The sequence below is a fragment of the Narcine bancroftii genome, chromosome 3, assembly GCF_036971445.1.
Source record: "Narcine bancroftii isolate sNarBan1 chromosome 3, sNarBan1.hap1, whole genome shotgun sequence".
Classification (NCBI taxonomy): Eukaryota; Metazoa; Chordata; class Chondrichthyes; order Torpediniformes; family Narcinidae; genus Narcine; species Narcine bancroftii.
Genome location: NC_091471.1, coordinates 355,284,101 through 355,302,895, shown reverse-complemented (window position 1 = coordinate 355,302,895; position 18,795 = coordinate 355,284,101). Strand labels below are relative to the sequence as shown.

At 41.2% G+C, this 18,795-nt stretch overlaps 1 protein-coding gene across 5 annotated transcripts in view; it reads right to left on the bottom strand.

Moving 5' to 3' along the window:
• Positions 1 to 1,694: 1,694 nt before the first annotated feature.
• Positions 1,695 to 18,795, bottom strand: part of st6galnac (ST6 (alpha-N-acetyl-neuraminyl-2,3-beta-galactosyl-1,3)-N-acetylgalactosaminide alpha-2,6-sialyltransferase) — a 34,285-nt gene continuing 17,184 nt past the window's right edge. For 3 of the 5 annotated variants that reach the window (XM_069929941.1, XM_069929940.1, XM_069929944.1), the window contains 5 exons: positions 16,700 to 16,838; positions 15,799 to 15,902; positions 12,893 to 12,976; positions 10,907 to 11,006; positions 1,695 to 3,213 (listed from right to left, as the gene is read on the bottom strand). In XM_069929941.1, the coding sequence (XP_069786042.1) occupies positions 3,031 to 3,213; positions 10,907 to 11,006; positions 12,893 to 12,976; positions 15,799 to 15,902; positions 16,700 to 16,838 (610 nt within the window). In that variant the 3' untranslated portion in view covers positions 1,695 to 3,030. Of the gene's footprint in view, positions 3,214 to 7,634; positions 7,753 to 10,906; positions 11,007 to 12,892; positions 12,977 to 15,798; positions 15,903 to 16,699; positions 16,839 to 18,795 lie in introns of all 5 variants that reach the window. The other 2 variants (XM_069929942.1, XM_069929943.1) reach the window with 2 other exon arrangements.

Sequence of the window (18,795 nt, the reverse complement as noted above, 5' to 3'; positions counted from 1 at the left end):
TTGGAGGTCAATCCACAGGACAATCAGAATGGCAAAGAGGATCAATGGGGACTCGCTCCATTCATTGAAGTGATCTACTGGGATCGTTGTCTGAAGAGGGCTTGCAAGTTTGTTAAGGACCTGTACCAGCATCTTCCAGCTACTCTCATCGGGAAAGAGATACAGAAGTATCAGAGCTACTGCCACCAGAGTGAGGAACAGCTTCTGCCCATGGGCAATGAGAATGCTGAGTAACTGTTGAAATGCTCATGCAAATCCCTCTAAGACTATTATTTTTTAACAATATTTATATACAGGTATGCATTGCATATAAATCATTTGTAAGTATGTGTGCTATGTCTATGTATGTGTTTACATGTTTTTATACCGAGGACCAAAGAACACAGTTTCATCCAATTGTATGATGGTAATACACTTGAACTTAATCGAATTTTTTTTACATTCCTCAATTTATAGCACCTCTAATTTTGGCCATCACTAAAACTTTGGTTTGTACCAGAGTTACAATGCAACTTTCCAAAAAGGTGGAAGCACACTTCATTGACAATGACACATAATGCCTTTTAAGATATTTTATTCTTCAGCTTGTGGTGGTGTGGATTGTCATGTGACCTCTTCGTCTGGAACCTGGTCGGAATGTGAATTGCGGAGGGCTATGTGGCTTTTCTGGCTGGAACCTAGTTGGAAGTCACCTCACCTGCCCAATCAAGAGTTAGATCCACCCACCTGTGAGGTCGGTGTGTGATTGGCCCTTGCAGCATGATGTTTGATTGGTCCCCCAAGGTGTCAATGGTTAGATCTCCCCACAGGTAAAGCTGACATGAGATTAGTCTTTGCAAGTCACATGGACAGGCCCTGGATGGGAAAGGCCTAGCACGTGGAGTCTTGATTTCTCTCGCCTCGAGTCAATCACTGAAGTCCAGCCTGCTGCTACAGGTGGGCACCAGAGGGCCACCTGCGATGGGCCAACCCAGGTCCATAGCCATGGTCAGTGCTGGAAACCAGATTCATTTGATGTAGTTGTTAGCTGTAATTAATTTACTGTTCATTAGTATGCTGTGCCTATGGGTGGCAGACACCATGTGTTTAACCAGTGCATTCCCAATCAGGAGTTGAGAATGGGTGCAAAATAAAAATTTTTTAAATCAAAAAAAAAACACTGCTAACCAATCTGTAGTTATTTGTGTATTATTCCAGGTTGGTCTGTGTGAGTGTGCCCTTTTGTGAATTCCCCTGTGCATAGATAAAGACCACTGTTTGTTGATAACACATGTCCAGCCTTGATTCTCTTTGAACACAGCATTTGTTCAGTAAAAACTTTGAGAAACCAATTAAATTTCCAGCTAATTTGTGCATTGCTTTGAACCTTATGCCTGAGTCAGAGACTGCTGGGATTTCCATCAGGATTCCCCAGAAATTTATCTGTCACTCACTGGATCCACACTAAACAAGAAAATCTACAGGCGCTGGGGTTGAGCGCAACACGCAAACATGCTGGAGAAACTTAGCAGGCCACATTGCATTCATAGGAAGTAAAGGGTAACAACCTTTTCAGCCCTGAGCCATGTACCTGACAAAGGATGTTGGAGTTTCTCCAGCACATTTGTGTATTTGCAATCACCGGATCAGCTGTACTTTAGGAATTGCCAAGAAATAGCAAGGCCCTTTGTGGAAAGATGCAGGCAACTCAGACCTCACAACTCAAGTTTATTGCCATCAGATTGTACAAGTACAACCCAAAGATACAGCCTTCTTCAGTTCTCGGTGCAAAATATGCAAACATAACACACATGCAGACAAATAATACATATGCATGACAAGTATTTCATCTATACAAATAAATAAACATTGTTTCATGAATATGAGAGTCTCAGGTGGTTAGTGTGAGCAGTTCCTTTGGTCGTTCAGCATTCTCACAGCCCTTGGGAAGAAGCTGTTTCTCAGCCTGGTGGTGCTGGCTCTGATACTCCTGTATCTTTTCCACGACAGGAGCAACTGAAAGATTCTGCAGGATGGACGGGGTCCTCAATGCAGCAACCTGCCATACTGTAATGCAGCCGGCCAGGACACTCTTGATAGAGCTCCTCTAGAAAGTCAACAGGATGATGGCCAGTAGCTTTGCGCATCTGTCTTCTCAGGAAGTGCAGTTGCTGTTGTGACTTCCTAACAAATGAGGAGATAGGTCATTACTTTAGTGGTCTCCAAGGAACTTGGTGCAGAACTGAGAGGTGGTGCACAGAATTCAAACCCTTTCAGCTGGTGAGGAAACTAGCAAATTTAGGGTCATGCCTCTGGTATGGGTCTTGCATGCCCACTATATTAGATAGCTTAAGAACAGGTGAGAGGAATGACAGAAGGCATTCTACCAACCTGGAAAGACATGGTCTTTCTGTTAGGAAGTTCAGGATCCAGTTACAGAGAGGGGTGTTGAGTCCCACTAAGCTTCTCCGCCAGCCTCTGGGGAATGATCGTATTAAATGCCGAGCTAAAACCAATGAACAGTAGCCGGGTGTCTAAGGCATAGTTCTCCAGGTGGATCAGGATGGAGTGAAGTGACAAAGCTAAACCTACCTTTCAACCCCAGGACACTTAGAAACCAGACAAGAGATTGGTTGCTTCATCGACTAGCACCTGATGACTTGTGTACATCATCAGATGCACTTGTAAGTTGTGAAAATTCTGTTACAATAATAAGTGACAAAAGGCAAGCCTGTTAAGGGTCAAAGACATCAGATAGTTAAACTTGATTTATTGCACTAATACAAAGATATAAACTTAATTATTTCAGTTCAGTTTCCACAAGACAGATTATAGTAAAGGATAATTCCCTGGAATCTAAAGAATTTTAGAAAATCAAATAAGCGTAATTGTACATCCCAAAAAGAACTTGATCAACAAAGAGATTTTCATCCAATCATTATCAAACAAGTGATAATGTCCAAGTCCTGAAATGATCCAAGAAGTGAACAAGACCAACTATTTTACATCCTTTACAAAAAAAAAGGAACTGTGTTTCTAGTTGTACCAATCTCATCTCTGCTCGTTTTGCCTAGTGTAGAGTTGAATTATTCCATAATCATTCAGTTTCTTCCACAATCGCATTTCCAATCTCATGTCGTGATTTGAATAGAATACCACTTTACGGTGAATCCGGTCAAAATAATGATCGGAGTACTTTGCATAATCTTCTGTCATGAATCCATAAGCACTGACCTGAGGGTGAATAAGATTAGAGGTGTTAAATGTGGAAACCTACAGTGGAAATACTTCTCAGAGCCTAAAACTTCAACTGCAAAATGGTCTAAGTTTATTAGCTGTCCTTTCGGAGGTCTACGAGACAGTTATCACGACCATCAGTCGCAGCTGGTAACACTGCCCTCCACAATTCTTTGCAGTTTATTCATGCTTGCTCCATGTGAGTTTTTGAATGAATGGAGTTATTCTGAAGTACAATGTACAGATGCAGTGAAAGCTTTACTTGTCACAGCTTTCCTGGTACATAAAACATCCAAGACAAAAGAGAAAATAGGTGCTGCAATATAAAAAGCTACTGGCGGGGATCCATGGACAGCAGAGACAAATCATTCCCCTGCAGGGTCCAACCACCCAGTCCAACTGCCATTGGTTCTGTACAGGCTTTAAATAGCCCATTAATGCAGCCATCGGTGGTTTATTTTAAAATTCTATGACTGTGCCAAAGAAGACAGCGCCAAAGAAGACAGCGCCAATGATCAGCAGTGGCCACAAGGGACCAGAATTCAGGGAGACCACTCCCCCATTTGAGAAGGAGAAGCAAAGGACATGACCCATGGGACGGTGACCATGGAAGCAGACCAGTGAGGGGCTCTGGGGCTGAAGAACATGCAGGCGGTGAGCTGTTGGCGACTTGAGGCGAGGAACCTACACAGGCTGCGGGCTGCCGGTGACTCCACTCAAAGGACTCATACCAGACTGCGACCTGCTGGACACTGGTATTAGACTAGCTGCAGGGGTACCAGGCTTCGGAACCAGGACGCTAGAGGGTGCCGAAGGCGCTGGAGGCTTCCTGATCGTCTCAGAGGTTTGCATCTGGAGCTCGGATTGCGGAGGTTACAGGAGTGCAGGACACTCAGTGACCCTGGAGGGAGCTCTCTTTGCTTCCCTTTCTGACCGTAAGGGGTGCTGGGCAATTTCTGCTGATAGCAATTCTTTGCCTAGATGAAAGGAAATTTTGTGTAATATTACATTTTCTGTTTGATTTCATGACAACAAAATAATCTTGAATCTTGAAGAAATAAGTAATGATAAATAAATATTCAGTTGGTCAAAAAAAATGTGTTTAGTCAGTAATTCAGTGGAGGTCTTGACAAAGTGTTATGGTTCAAGTTGTACAAGGAGGATCAATAGCCTGACAGCTAGCATGGGGGATAAAAACTGGAGGTGCTGAACTTCAGGTTTCCGTATCTGAAGGCCGCAGCTAGTAGAATGCGTGGCTGAATTTCTCTGGCACATTTGTGTATCGCACCCAACCCCAGCGTCTGCAAACTTTCTTGGTTCACTTCATGGATGGGGGAATCTTTGATTATGTTGGCTGTCTCCTGGAGACAGTGCCTCGTTTGGGTGTTGTCGATGGATCAGGATTATACGGCTAAGTTACACATACTTGGCTGCCAATGTAGTCTTTAGATGGTAGCAAGACCACTGGTGATCAGGGGCTGTTATTTTGAGACATTAAACCTCAGGGGTAGAAAAGTACTGTCATGTGGTCTGTCACTTTAAAGGGTGGATTTCTAGCACTGAATTTGAATGTGGCAAAAAGGTCACAGCTTAAGAAGGAAATTGTGAAGAAGCTGTTAAAGCCACAAGCTTCATAAATGAAGTGGTTAAAACAAAACAAACGAAGAACCAAGGAAAGTCTATGTTGAAGAACCTGCAAAGGATTCATAAATTTACTGCCAAGCAACATCAGTCATCTCTATCCCCAACGTCCATACAGAAGCCTACTGTTATCAGTTGAAGAAATGAATTTGATCATTGAACTTTGAGGGCGAGTTCTGTGGACTGACCGACTTCACTGGACTGACCTGGGGTTTAGGGGATTTTTTTTTCCTTCTTTTGTTTTTGACTAATGGGCCCAGACTGAAAAGGTCAGGGAGACAGGGGGTTTTGTTCACATACACACCTTTTATAAATAATCTGTATATTTATTATTAAGAGGCATATAGTGGGGTTAATTTGGGGAAGATATTATATTGTTAATAATTATTAATAAATATAGAGTTAAAATTTAACCCATTTGTATTGTGTCCTCTGTGCTAGTTTGGGGTGTAACATGACTGAAAATAAAACTGTCAGAGGCAGGCTCACTGAGTGGCAGTTGCCTTTCCAAATAAGAGCAGGATAGAAAGATAGGAGCAGGAAACAATGTGGAACCAAAACAGAGCAAACTGGATGAAGAATAATGGAAAGGTTGTACGAGTGACTGCATTGGTTTAGTGAGTAAGCATGCAAGACACCCCCCCTCCCCCCAAAAAAAATCACCTTGACATTTTGGAGCCGCCATTTTGGGAACTGTAGTGGAGGCTTTTATCCACAAGATGGCAACTGGAAGAACGCACTCAACCTGCACTATCGCGTACAAATTAAAAATAGTAATATATACCAAGGAGCACAGTAATAGAGTGGCAGCTGAAGTTTTTGGAATGCCACCTACAGCAAAAATGGTACGTGAATGGAGAAGGTAAGAAAAATGGCTAGAGGCTGCTAAAAAGGGTAAACGTAACCTTCGTTGCCCAGCCCCATGTTGGCCACAACTTGGGAGTTTTTTAAAAAACTGGGTGATAAGTGAAAGTGAATGAGGGAAATGTATTTCTAGCAAGGTGATAATGCACAAGGCCAGGAGCTTAGGAGAACAAAAGCGCAAGGATTTTACTGGAACAAAGGGTTGGTGTTACCAGTTCATGAAATGGCACGGATTATCAATGCGTACAAAAACCTCAATTGCACAGACAATGCCAGCGGATTATGAGGCAAAATATTAGAATTTCATAACTTTCTAATCTGTTCACAACAAAGAACTTGTTTTGAACTGAGCCAAATAGGGAACATGGATGAAGTTCCAGTAACATTTGATGTACCATCCAACAAAACTGAATGTTAAAGGAGCATAAAATGTTGTAGTAAAAACTACTGATCATGAAAGGACATGCTGGCCCGTTGTGCTGATGGCACAAAACTGCCACCATTTTTAATATTTAAAAAAAAGACTCGCCCAAAGAAAAAAATACCACACACTGTGTTTGTTCATGTTCATCCAAAAGTCTGGATGGACAAAGTTGGAATCAAATTATGGTTGCAGAAAATATAGCAAAGTCCCGGTGGACTATTACAAAAACTTGCACTGCACTAACACGAGCAGGAAGAGTGAAACATCCCACCATTACACAGGTGAGTGAGTGGGTGAAGACTTCTTGGGACACTGTAAGAGCTGGAATTATTAAGACTTTTGTGAGATTTGTAATGTTCTTGATAGCATTGAGGAAGATGCATTATTTGAAGACAGTGAATCCAACAGCAGTGATTCGGAGATTTTGGGCTTTAACAGTGATCATTACTGACAAATGTTCAGGCAGTGATTAAAATCTTTGTTACGGAACACTGATGTTTTATTGTGTTTTTGTCTACGATAATTACTTCTTTTAATGTTCTCTTATTAAAGGTTTTCTATTGTTAATTATTGCAGTATTGTTATTAAAACGTTTTATCTGTAAATACACTAAAACTAATTTTTCATAAAATTTCTTGCTAAAATTGGGAGTGAGTCTTATATGCCCTCAAATACAGTCATTCATAGTCGCACCTTACGTAATCCCCAGGATTCAAGAGGTAATCAGATATTTTGGCAGCAAAATGCACAATAGAAGAGACACAATCACCAACATAAATAATGATCAGTTTGGTTATTGCTTAGGTCAATCAGGGATAATTCTTTGCCTTTGGTGCTAACTCAGAGAGGCCTTTTACATGCACCTGATTCAGCAGATAAAGCCACTAAAATTATATCCAACATCCTCTTTAGTTCATCTACGTTGCAGTGGGTCATCAGCCCGAGTTCTAGGCTCAGCTCCCTGCAGGTGAGTGTTTAGCCTCCTGGTTCAGGAGTTCAAGTCTTTGAGGGAGCCAAGTCACAAAAGACAAAGATTTAAATTCATTTGGAGATGGTAATGAAGGGAGTTTATTGTTAAACTCAGAAGTAAGATGCACAGGTGCACGGAAATTCTTGCTGACTGCAGCCACACAGGTATGTAAAGCACACTGTCAAAAAGTATAAATGACATGAAAAAAGAATAGATTAATATTCAATATTGTAGTTAGTGCAAAATAAGTGATATTACAATAGTGCAGACTGATCTTTTGCTGGAGTAGTTTATGATGAGATTTAGGGTTACAAAGGGTGATTCAAAAGCCTGAATTAGTTCTTCCCACAGGTTGTAAGATTGATGAACAACATCCAGTAGTCAGTAAATTATTTCAAAATACTCATGTATACATTTATTTTGCATACATGTGATTAATATGTGCTGTGTACTTGTGTGCACTGTGATCCAGAGAAACTTTGTTGCCAAGAAAAAGCTCCAGAGGGTTGTTAACTCTACCTGCAACATCACCGGCGCCAGACTTCACTCCATCAAGGACTCAATCAAAAGGTGTCTTAAGAAAGCAGCCTCCATCCTCAAGGACCCTCACCACCCAGGTCATGCTCTCTTCACTCTGCTACCATCAGGAAAAAGATACAGGACCCTAAAAACTCGCACTTAGCTTTTTCCCCTTTGCCATCAGATTCCTGAATGATCAAAGACATTACCTTACTTTGACTTTTCCTTGCACTAAGGTAGTTTAAATAAATGTTTACACTGTGATACTGCTACAAAACAACAAATTTTGTGACCTGTTCTTGACAATAAATTCTCATTCTGTAAATATACAGTCAGATGATAATAAGAAAAAACACGAAAGTCTGCAGACACTGTGACTGAATGGAAAAAAAATCAATGGTGGAGAAACTCAGCAGGTTAAACAGTGTACTTGATCTTTGTTTGACCTGCTGACTTTTTCCAGCATTATGTTTTTACAGATGATAATAAACTTGAACTGTGAACTGAGAGCTGTGGGGGGGGGGGTAAAAAAAAAAGCTTGTTCTTGAACCCAAAGGTGCTGGCCTTGCCCAGAGGTAAAAGCGAGAAGAGTTTGTGACCAGGGTGATGCGGGCCCTTTATTAATATTAGCTGCTTTCTTTCTTTTTTTTTTTTTTAATTTTTTTATTTTTCACACCATAAATCACATTAGCCATGATATACACTATTTCTTTTTCACACATATACAGTGACTTTTTCTCCCCCCCCCCTTTCCTCCCAAACCACCCCCCCACCCCCCCCTCTCATCCATTTTAGATATACAATCTAGGTTGCATTAAGCCAGTCAGACAATGTTGTCATTCAACAAAATTACACCAGAAATTCTACTGAGTCCATTCTTTTCTTTCCTTCTCCTTCCATCAACTTAGGTAATGTTTGTCCCCGGTAGGTTTTCGCTATTGTATTTAATGTAAGGCTCCTAAACTTGTTCGAATATTTCAATATTATTTCTTAACCAATATGTTATTTTTTCTAATGGAATACATTTATTCATTTAAATTTGGTAGTTTCTTCCTTTTAATTTGGTTATGTATTCCATTAATATTTAAAGACATATAGTTCAGCGTAGCCCTTTTATATTTTGTTTATCTTCTCTTTCCGTTTTTCCATCATTACCTTTCCTCCTTTTCCATTTCTGTTTTCTTATTTTCAACTCTTTATAAGACAACATTCCTACAACATCTAACATTTTCCTTATTCTCCTATTTCTATCTTATTTATCCCCAATCTCCCCTTCACCTCCTGAGTTGTCCTTTATCCCTTGTCGGACAACCACATCTCCCCTCTCCATTTGGATTTGCGAATCCACTCGCAAGCGTCAACTGATTTTGCAGTGACCGCTATTTCCCCCCACCCCGCCTCCCCCAGAAAAGATTTCACTTTTCATATGTCACAAAGGTCCCTCTTTTAATTCCCTCCTTATTCTCTCTATTCCATTACCTTCCCTTATTAATTCTTGTCTATACTATCTATATTTTCCTCTAAGCACAGATACATTCATGTATGCTCATTGTCTCTATTCACTCTTATACCTCTTTACCTGCATACATATCAATCGTGATCATTTTTACTCTCATTACCCGTCTTCATCCCTCAGTCTATTTTTGTCTTTACCCACATACATATCAGTCGTGATCATTTTAACTCTCATTACCCGTCTTCCTCCCTCAGTCTATTTTTGTAATAGTTCTGCAAATTTTCGCGCTTCTTCTGGATCCGAGAATAGTCTGTTTTGTTGTCCTGGAATAAATATTTTCAATACCACTGGATGCTTTAGTATAAATTTATACCCTTTCTTCCATAAAATCGCCTTTGCTGTATTGAACTCTTTTCTCTTCTTTAGGAGTTCAAAACTTATATCTGGATAAATGAAGATTTTTTGCCCTTTATACTCCAGTGGTTTGTTGCCCTCTCTTACTTTTTCCATTGTCTTCTCCAGTACCTTTTCTCTTGTAGTATATCTTAGGAATTTTACTACAATAGATCTTGGTTTTTGTTGTGGTTGTGGTTTAGAGGCCAATACTCTATGTACCCTTTCTATTTCCATTTCATGCTGTAGTTCTGGACATCCTAGGATCTTAGGGATCCACTCTTTTATAAACTCCCTCATATTCTTGCCTTCTTCATCTTCCTTAAGGCCCACTATCTTTATGTTATTTCTTCTGTTATGGTTTTCCATTGTATCTATTTTTTGAGCTAGTAGTTCTTGTGTCTCTTTAGTTTTTTTATTAGATTTCTCCAATTTCTTTTTTAAGTCTTCTACCTCCATTTCTGCTGCTACTGCCCGCTCTTCCATCTTGTCCATTTTTTTTCCCATTTCTGTTAAGGTCATCTCCATTTTAATTATTTTCTCTTCTGTGTTGTTTATTCTTTTTCTTAAATCCTTAAATTCCTGTGTTTGCCATTCTTTAAATGACTCCATGTATCCTTTAATAAGAGCAAGTATATCCTTTACCTTGCCTATCTTTTCTTCTTCTATTTCACCATACTCTTCCTCTTCTTCTTCCTCTGGGTTGACCATCTGTTGTTTCTTTGTTGCCCTTTCCTCCTCTTCTTTCTTGTTTCTATTGTCTTCTGTGGTCTCTTCTTGCTGCAGGTGTTCTGCAGCTGTCGTTGCCGGCTGTGGAGATCGACTCCCCAGCTGGTCCCCCCTCCCGTCGGTGTGTTTTTTTTCATGCGCGGTTGCGCACTTTTGCTCGGCTCTGTGAGCCATTTTTGTAGTCCATTATTTACCGACCTGAGGGAGCGGGTTTCTCTCTCCGCAGCGGGCCTCTTCGGACAGGTAAGGCCTTCACCTTTTTCCTCCTTTGTCTTCTCTTCCTCTCTTCTTACCGTTGCTTTCGACTTTTCTTTTTTTGTCGCCATCTTCTTTCCACCTTTATACTCACTTTTCTGTAACTTTTATTTCTGTGCCTTTGTGTTTTCTCTTGTTTTTCCCGACTTTTCTGGAGAGGGCTGGAGTTCACCGTCCGGCCACTACTCCATCACGTGACTCCCCCGCCAATATTAGCTGCTTTCTTGAAGCAGCACCTCGTGTAACGTCTTCCATGGAATTTGCAGAAAGTCCACATCATTCTCTGAACTAGCAAGCGTCACCCCATCTGTCTACCTAGCAGGAACATTAGTAGATCAGTGATCAGAAAAAGTGGTTTGTGTTTCTACCATCAAGTCACAGCTGGGAGCTGCAGTGGTGGGGCATCCTCAGAGCAAATTAAAATAATATTCGCGCCTACCTGATCACAGGAGTGAATTGCAGCCATCAGCATCGTTGCTCCTGTGGTTGGGCGGTAAATGGCTCGGTGTGGTGATTTCAAAATATTTGCCTTTAAAAATCTATGGAAACAATAATGCATTAGGCATGGTCAAGGGGAGCTTTAATTGGCAAACATGTCATTTATAGTGGAAGTTGATCATTTCAATTTCTCTGCCCTCCCATGTAAGAACTGGGGCAACAGTAATTCACCAATATCACCCAATTTTCCCCACCTGAACCAGTTATAAATTTTGTACACCTCATCAAACTTCTCAATGGCACAGTTAGTGCAGCGGTCAGTGCAACACTATTACAGCACTGGCAACCTGGATTTTAATCTGGCACTGTCCGTGAGGAGTTTGCACATTCTCCCCATGTCTGCATGGGTTTCATCCGAATATTCCGGTTTCCTTTCAAAACATAAGGGGGCTCTCAGTTCATTGGTGCATTTGAGGGACACGGGCTTATGGGTCAGAAGGGCCAGTTACCATGTTGTACGTCTAAATTTTTTAATAAACTTTAGAAACCTTCTTTGCTCCCAGGAAAGATTACTTCAGGTCAAGATGTGTTTCTATTATCCATGCTTTGTTATCCTACGCAGATTCCATATCCCTCAATTCTGCAGGATCTCAAATTCTCCAAAAGGTTCATAGGCAATGAAGTGGTTTTGGATGTCCGATCACTGCAACATTTGTCTACCCTCAGATCACCTCATTTCACATTCACCATATTCAATTAAAGATTTGTTATTACAGAGCAAAAAACAAATTGCTGGAGGAACTCAGTGGGTCGGCCAGCATCTGTTGTGATGGGGGGGGGGGGGGGGGGTGGTGGGTTTCAATGTTTTGGGTCGAGATGTTGAATTGAAAATACATCATTCCCTTTCCCCTCCACAGGTGCTGCTCAACCAAGCGAGTTCCTCCACCAGTTTAATTTTTCACTCCAGGTTGCAGTAGCTCGTCTCTTGTGGTCCCAATAACACGGCTTTGGTGGTGGAATTCCTTTCATGTGGTGCTAATCCTAAATCGTGGATGTTAGTGACAGCAGGCAGTGAAGAAAACAAATGGCACGTTGGCTTTTAGTGCAAAAGGTTTGGAATATTGAACCCCAGAAGTCTTCCTGCAGTTGTGGAGGTGTTTGGTGAGTTTTGTGTGCAGTTTTGTTCTCCTAATCTGAGGAAGGAGATTCCTGCTACTAGAGGAGTGCAGACTGATTCTTGTGATGGCAGAACTGACATATGATGAAAGTCTAGGGTTAGATTATAGATTTATTCTCATTGGAATTTATAAGAATGAGAAGGGATTACACTGAGACATAAAATTCTGGCAGGTCTGGACAAGTTAAATGTAAGAAAAATGTTCCCGAGGTTGGGAAGTCCAGAACAAGGGGTCTAAGGAGAAGGGGGAAGCCATCTAGGGGACCTCATCGAGGCATTTTGAATGTTGAAAGGCCTGGACAGAGAAGATGTGGCAAGGATGTTTCCCATGGTAGGGAATTCTCGAACAAGAGGACATAATTTCAGGATAAAAGGGCGTCAATTTAAAACAGAGATGTGAAAGTATTTCTTTAGTCAAAGGGTCATATTTAAGACATCAAGGGTTATGGGGAGAAAGCTGGGGAGTGGGGCTGAGTGAGAGGATGGATCAGCTCATGATTAGAATGGCGGAGTAGATTCAAGGGGCCCACTTCTGCTTCTTTGAATTGAGATGAAGAAAACCTCTGCAGTCCTACTACAGAAAGTTGTTGAGACCAATTTATTGGATACATTCAAAAGGGAGTTGCACGTGACCATCTTGGCTCTAGGGTTCAAGGGGAGTGAAGAGAAAGCAGGAATAAGGGAGTGGAGTCGTATGATCACCCATGACAATATTAAATGGTGGTGCATCCACATCTCAAACCACCTACATCCTTTTCACTCTTCCTTGATATTCCTCTCCCAACAATTCAATAAAAAGTTCCGTCTCACCTGTTCCGTATGTATCGGATGAAGTCTGGATGATACATCTTGATTTTTTCCGGCTTCACGTTTCCCCCGAATAAGTCCTGTGGCCTGAAACAGAGACAAAACTTGGATGACGACGATTACAGTCCCTTTTGGCCCTTGAGCCAAAACCCTGAACAAGTTGGTCTCAGTCTATCACATCACCACCACCTTCCCACATCGGTACACACCGTTCCTCACACCCTGCAAACTCCTGGAGGGACTGAACCGAACCAGCACCGTAGAACGTGCATTATGCGTGCAACAATAAACTAGTCATCGTTACCAGTGCTTCGCTCAAGGGCCATTCTTCATGTGATGAATGAAGAACAAGGAAAGGAAAAAGCTGAAGCAAGAGGAGTTGATGCTCGTTACCTGGAAATCCGACTCCTGCCCGAGTTGTGTGTGCTGGGACACGGAAATGTAAAGCAGTGTTCCTCTGGAGAAAATTACTTACAGCTTGAGAAAAGGATGACACTTTTTTTAAAAATCGGCAACCATACTTAAATCCATAGGAGCTATAATCCACGACTATAGTGTGGATCATCATGTCTCACCTCCCTACCTTCCCCATCTATTCCTCAATCTTTTGGGAGGGGGAAGGGGTCCATCCCATCCCAACTAGATAAAGTCGAGCAAAGAAAGCAGCCTGAGCATCGGCCATGACAAACCCACAAAACCCTGATGTTTCACACCTTTGTTGTGAGTGTCTTTAATGTCATGTATAACTGTGGTTAGTTAAGTGTTAAATGTACAGGGTGGTGGTTGGGGGGATTGGGGATGGAAAGAGCTCTGCAGAAAACTTTGTATAGATTTGACAATTGTAAATCATAGTCAGTGCTGATTATTATTAACATCGACACTGATAATGTTGATAACTGAGTTTAAGTTTGGAAAATCATAAATAAAATATTCAAAAAAGAGAGTTGTTGCTTGCCATAGAAATCAGGGGTGGGTCCAGGTCCTCGATTATATTGCACCTGTGCTGTAATGTTCTACACTCTGAACATTAACCATACTTTTGTGATCTATTTCCCCAGCAATAATAAGATTACAGCAAAACCACTGTTTTCCTGAATTCAAACAACTACATCCTCAAACGACCAAGCAAAAACAAAAAAAATTGTAGAAAATAAATAGGTTAAAAAAACATACAGAAATTGACGTGCCTCACCATTAGTTTGCCAATCATGCAATCTCAAGCAACTGGAAAATTCACTTATATCCCCATAGGTGCCAGATACCAGGTTTTTATTGTATTTCAAATTTCTTAATTAATTATTGCAACTGAATACTAGCCTTTTGCTGATCATGCAGTTGGACTAATCAGTATGATTAACACAAGGCTAGTATTCCTATCTGAATTTATAGGAACACTCTCATTCTACCACACTATACAACATTTGTCAGGTCTTTCTCAACTTTGATGATAACCTTTTGTAGCAAGCTCATGTCTTCAGAATATACATTCCTGTCCATGCTTGTATCATCCACATATTTGGTATTTGTAGCTAAGGAACTGTCTTCTGTCAATTAAATAAATTATAACGATTTGAAGCCCTAACATCAATCTTAATCAATCCATCTTGCCAACCAGAAAACATGACCAAAATGTGCCTGTTTCCCAACAGCCAATGTAACCCGCCAATATGTTCTTTATTTAAAAAAGATACAGCACATTAACTGGCCCTTCTGACCTGCACTGCCCAAATACACCCATGTGACCAATTAACCTACTAATTCAGAAGGTGGGAGGAAAATGGAGCACCCAGAGGAAACCCGAAGGAGTTGTACATTATGCCTGGGACATCTTTCAGATAGTGCCAGATTTGATCCCAGGTCACTGGTGTTGCCATAGCATAGCGTTAACCGTGCTCTTCAGGATGTTGATACTGGTGCACTTTGAGATGGAAAAGATACTGAAAGTCCAGAGCAAAGGGTCTCTCTCTCTCCGCCTCCTTCTATTGCCTGCTGTGTATGGTACAAATATGACTTCCTATGTAAAAGCCCATGCCCCAATGGTATCCAATGCTCTCAGCCATTTCCTGACATCATGCGGAGTGAATCAAATTGGCTAAAGACGTGAGGATTTTAGACAGAAGGTGAGATAGATCACTTGCTTGGCACCTCTGGCGGATTTAGCTTCAGACTGTTCAGGCAGTTAAATCACTTTATGGATTAGCTCCTCACCTACACACTCTCTAAGTGCCTGTTCAGTCTGTTACAGTCAATACAGGGGTTTTTTTTGCACTACCTGGACTGTAGGAAAAAGAATCTCAGGGTTACAAATCTCTGACAAATATTCAAAATCTGTTCCTGCTCTCATCACAAAGACTCACTGAAGCAAGTTATCTGGTATGGGGAAAACAATACCTGAGTATAAAGCCCTTCAAAAGGTAGTGGACACAGCCCAGGACATCACAGGCAAAACCCTCCCACCATCGAGAACATCTATACAGAACGCTGCTGTTGGAGAGCAGGAGCATTTATCAATGATCCACACCATGCTTTGTTCTCGCTGCTGCCATCAGGAAAGAGGTATAAGTGGCACAAAACTCACATCATCAGGCTCAGGAACAGATGCTACCCTCCACCATCAGACTCCTCAATGACAAACTCCATCAGGGACTCATTTAAGGACTCTTTGCACTTTATTGATTTTTTTAAATTATTCTCTGTATCACACAATTTGTTTACATTTCTTTATTTGTTTACGTGTGTATGTTGTGTACAGTTTTTTTTGCATTGCTAATAAGAGGTAATTCTGCCTTGCCCACAGGAAAAGGAATCTCAGGGTTGTATGTGATGTCATGCATGTTCTCTGATAATAAACCGGAAATGTATCAGATTTCCTGACTGTGCAATGGAATAAAGAAAACAAAGGGATTTACCTCTGGGATTTGTCTTTCCCCTTCTCTACAGGTGTGTTTGTAATCGCAGCTTTAGCCAAGTAATAATCTCGATCATGATCAGGTACAAAAACATACCTCGTCTCCTTAAAGAGAAGGGCAACTTAATAAGAAAGGTTATGACAGGCTTATTACCTCATTGATGGCAGTATTCAAAATATTCTTTCTTGTCAGGCGCACAAAAAGTTCTGTTCTCATGGTTATCCTGGTGTGGTTTAATTTCTGATACCCAACTATTTTTTATTGGTCGCCCCATCTTAGAATGAATTAAATCGAGACCATGCAGAAGAGATTAAAACGGTTTGTAAAACAAACAGTGCCTTCACTGAAATAGGCAGCGATTGAAGCTAAGGAGGGTCACTTTCACACTGAGTCTTCATTGAACCTTCAACCACCCATTCACATTGATCCAGTTTTCTGCTCTGCACATTCCCCCTCACCACATTAGGAACAACTTACAATTGGGTATTTAACCTACCACCCACAATTGTTTGGTTTGGGGGAGGAAACTGGAGCATGCGTAGGAAACACACATGGACATGGGGAGAACAGGGGAGGGTCGCTGGCGCTTTAACAGTCACAGACAGCAGCCAGAAGTTAGGGTTGAATCTGGGCCCCTGGAGCTGCTCTAATGTGTCACTATGCCCTCTCTGCCTGCAATTGAGAGGGATCCTCATCAGGGGGACCTACCAAACATGCTTCCACAGGCTCGGGACGGTGTGGAGGACCCACTTTACACCAAACCACACTGTCCACTTACAGAGAAGGCCAACTTCTGCTGCGTCCAAGGTGAGAAAGATTTAATAGCATTTATATTTTGCCAAAAAAAAAATCAACTCATTGTGGAGTATTTGCAAGAGAGCAAAATTTGGGGATACTTTACCTCAGAATCTGGCAAGCCAGTGAAACCCATGTGACGATATGCATATAAAGAATTCTTCATTGTGTTTGTGGAAAATGTATAAAATGATGTCCTAGTTCCTATGTCTTGTTCATATCCTTTAATAATGGCCCCATTGACTCTGCATCAAAGACAATAAACATAGAATTAGTCAAAGATATAGAATTTTAACTGCATGGATTTAAACGTGACAATATTTATCCAATCTTCCCTCCCATTCCATTGAATCCCTCTGCATAAACTTTTTGGAATTACTAAATAAAGGCAAAAGGTTTGTGCAGTAGAAGTCCTAAATTCTGGACTGCTCGGGGATTGGATCAGTCCGGAATTTTGGATTTTCCACAATCTTGGGCAGTAATTTTAATATTCAAACTTAAAGAGGAATAAAGAGATGAACAGTTAAATTTTGATAGTTTATTCATTAGGAAAGACAGCAGGCTTCATTTATCAAAGCGAGCAGTTTTAAAGAAAAATAAAGTCGACAAAATTGTAAACAATGTTTTTACTACAAATAAACAAGTAATGCTTGAAATTATGTTAAAAAATAAAATTGTAAAAGAAAAATACAGTCTACAAATGAATTCTTTGTGATAAGATTACCTGCATTAAGCATCGCTTGTTGCCGCTGTACATCTGTGGCACTTATGCACGCAAAAGGCCACTAAATATAAAAAGTTTGAGAGTTCATATTCTCGGGTGGCCCGGATTTCTGGCATCTGGATTTTTGGGCTTCTACTGTACAAACTAGATTGAATATTAAACAACTGTCAGCCAGGCTTGAGATTGTTCTGCAGAGATTCTCTGTGAGAAACCAGCTATTCTCATTTACCAGGTTAGAATTTAATTTTAATATACAGCATGGTAAGAGACCCTTTCGGCCCACAAGTCCAATCACAGGTCCAATACACCCAAATGACCTACAAACCCATGTACATTTTGAATGGTGGGAGGAAACTGGAGCTCCCAGGGACTCATGGAGACAGAGGGAGAACGTATAACCCACTGACAGACAGTGCCAGATTCGAACAGCATTGCGCTAAGTGCTACACCAACCTTTGTACAATGAGTTTTGGAAAATTGTTTCCTCACATACAAAGCACAATATTGACTAGAAAAACTCATTTTGAAGATATTCTAGACAGGCTTGCGATAGAGAGCACATAATCAGACCCAAATTTAAGTGTGTTCATGCTCTCATTGAGAAACACATCATCCTTTGGTGACTCTCAGCAAAAGAAAAAACATCGAGGAGTGACTTTAAAGTGGAGCAGTTGAATAGAGACAGGAAATCTTCAAAGCATACATACTCTGCACACTTGGAAGTTTTTCTCTCAGTCCTAAACACAACTTGCTGGAGGAACTCAGTGGATCAATCACCAGCTGTGGGAGAAAAGAATGGTTGATGTTTTGAGCAGAGAAGAGAGGCGGACAGGGTGAAAGAGTAGGACATGGAACTGGTGAACAAGGAAGAGGTGAAACATAATGAACAGACCCCACCCCATCACCATACCCCAACGTCCTCTGTAACATCGATGGCTGTTTCCTGCACCCACTTAGAACTTACCAATTTTATCATCTGTCCGTCTTGATTCACATCTCCCTCATTCACCAGTCCCAACGGTTCTGGCCCGAAATACCGACCATTCTTTATCTCCCAATGAAGCTGTTCAATCCATGGAGTTCATCCAGCAGATTGTGTTCAGCTTCAGATTCATGCACCTGCAGTCTCCTGTGTCTCTCCATCCCAGTCCACGCGCAGGGATCTCAATCCAGAAGACCAACCATTCCTTTTTCTCCCTAGAATCTTCCTTCAACACTTTTGTGGGGGTGGGGTTTTGCTCTGGATTCCAGCAACTGTGGTTTGTGTGTTACCTTGGTGATTCTCAATTCTGTACTCCATTTCAATTAATAAATTGAGGTCGGAGGGAACAACGATAGGGCTGGCTTTACCTGATGAATGATTCAAAGTGTGTGAAAATGGAGCAGCACATTTAGCGCAACCCTGTAACAGTAGCAGCTTCTGGTTCAGGGTTCAAATCCTGTACTGTCTGAAAGGAGTTTACACGTTCTCCCCGTGT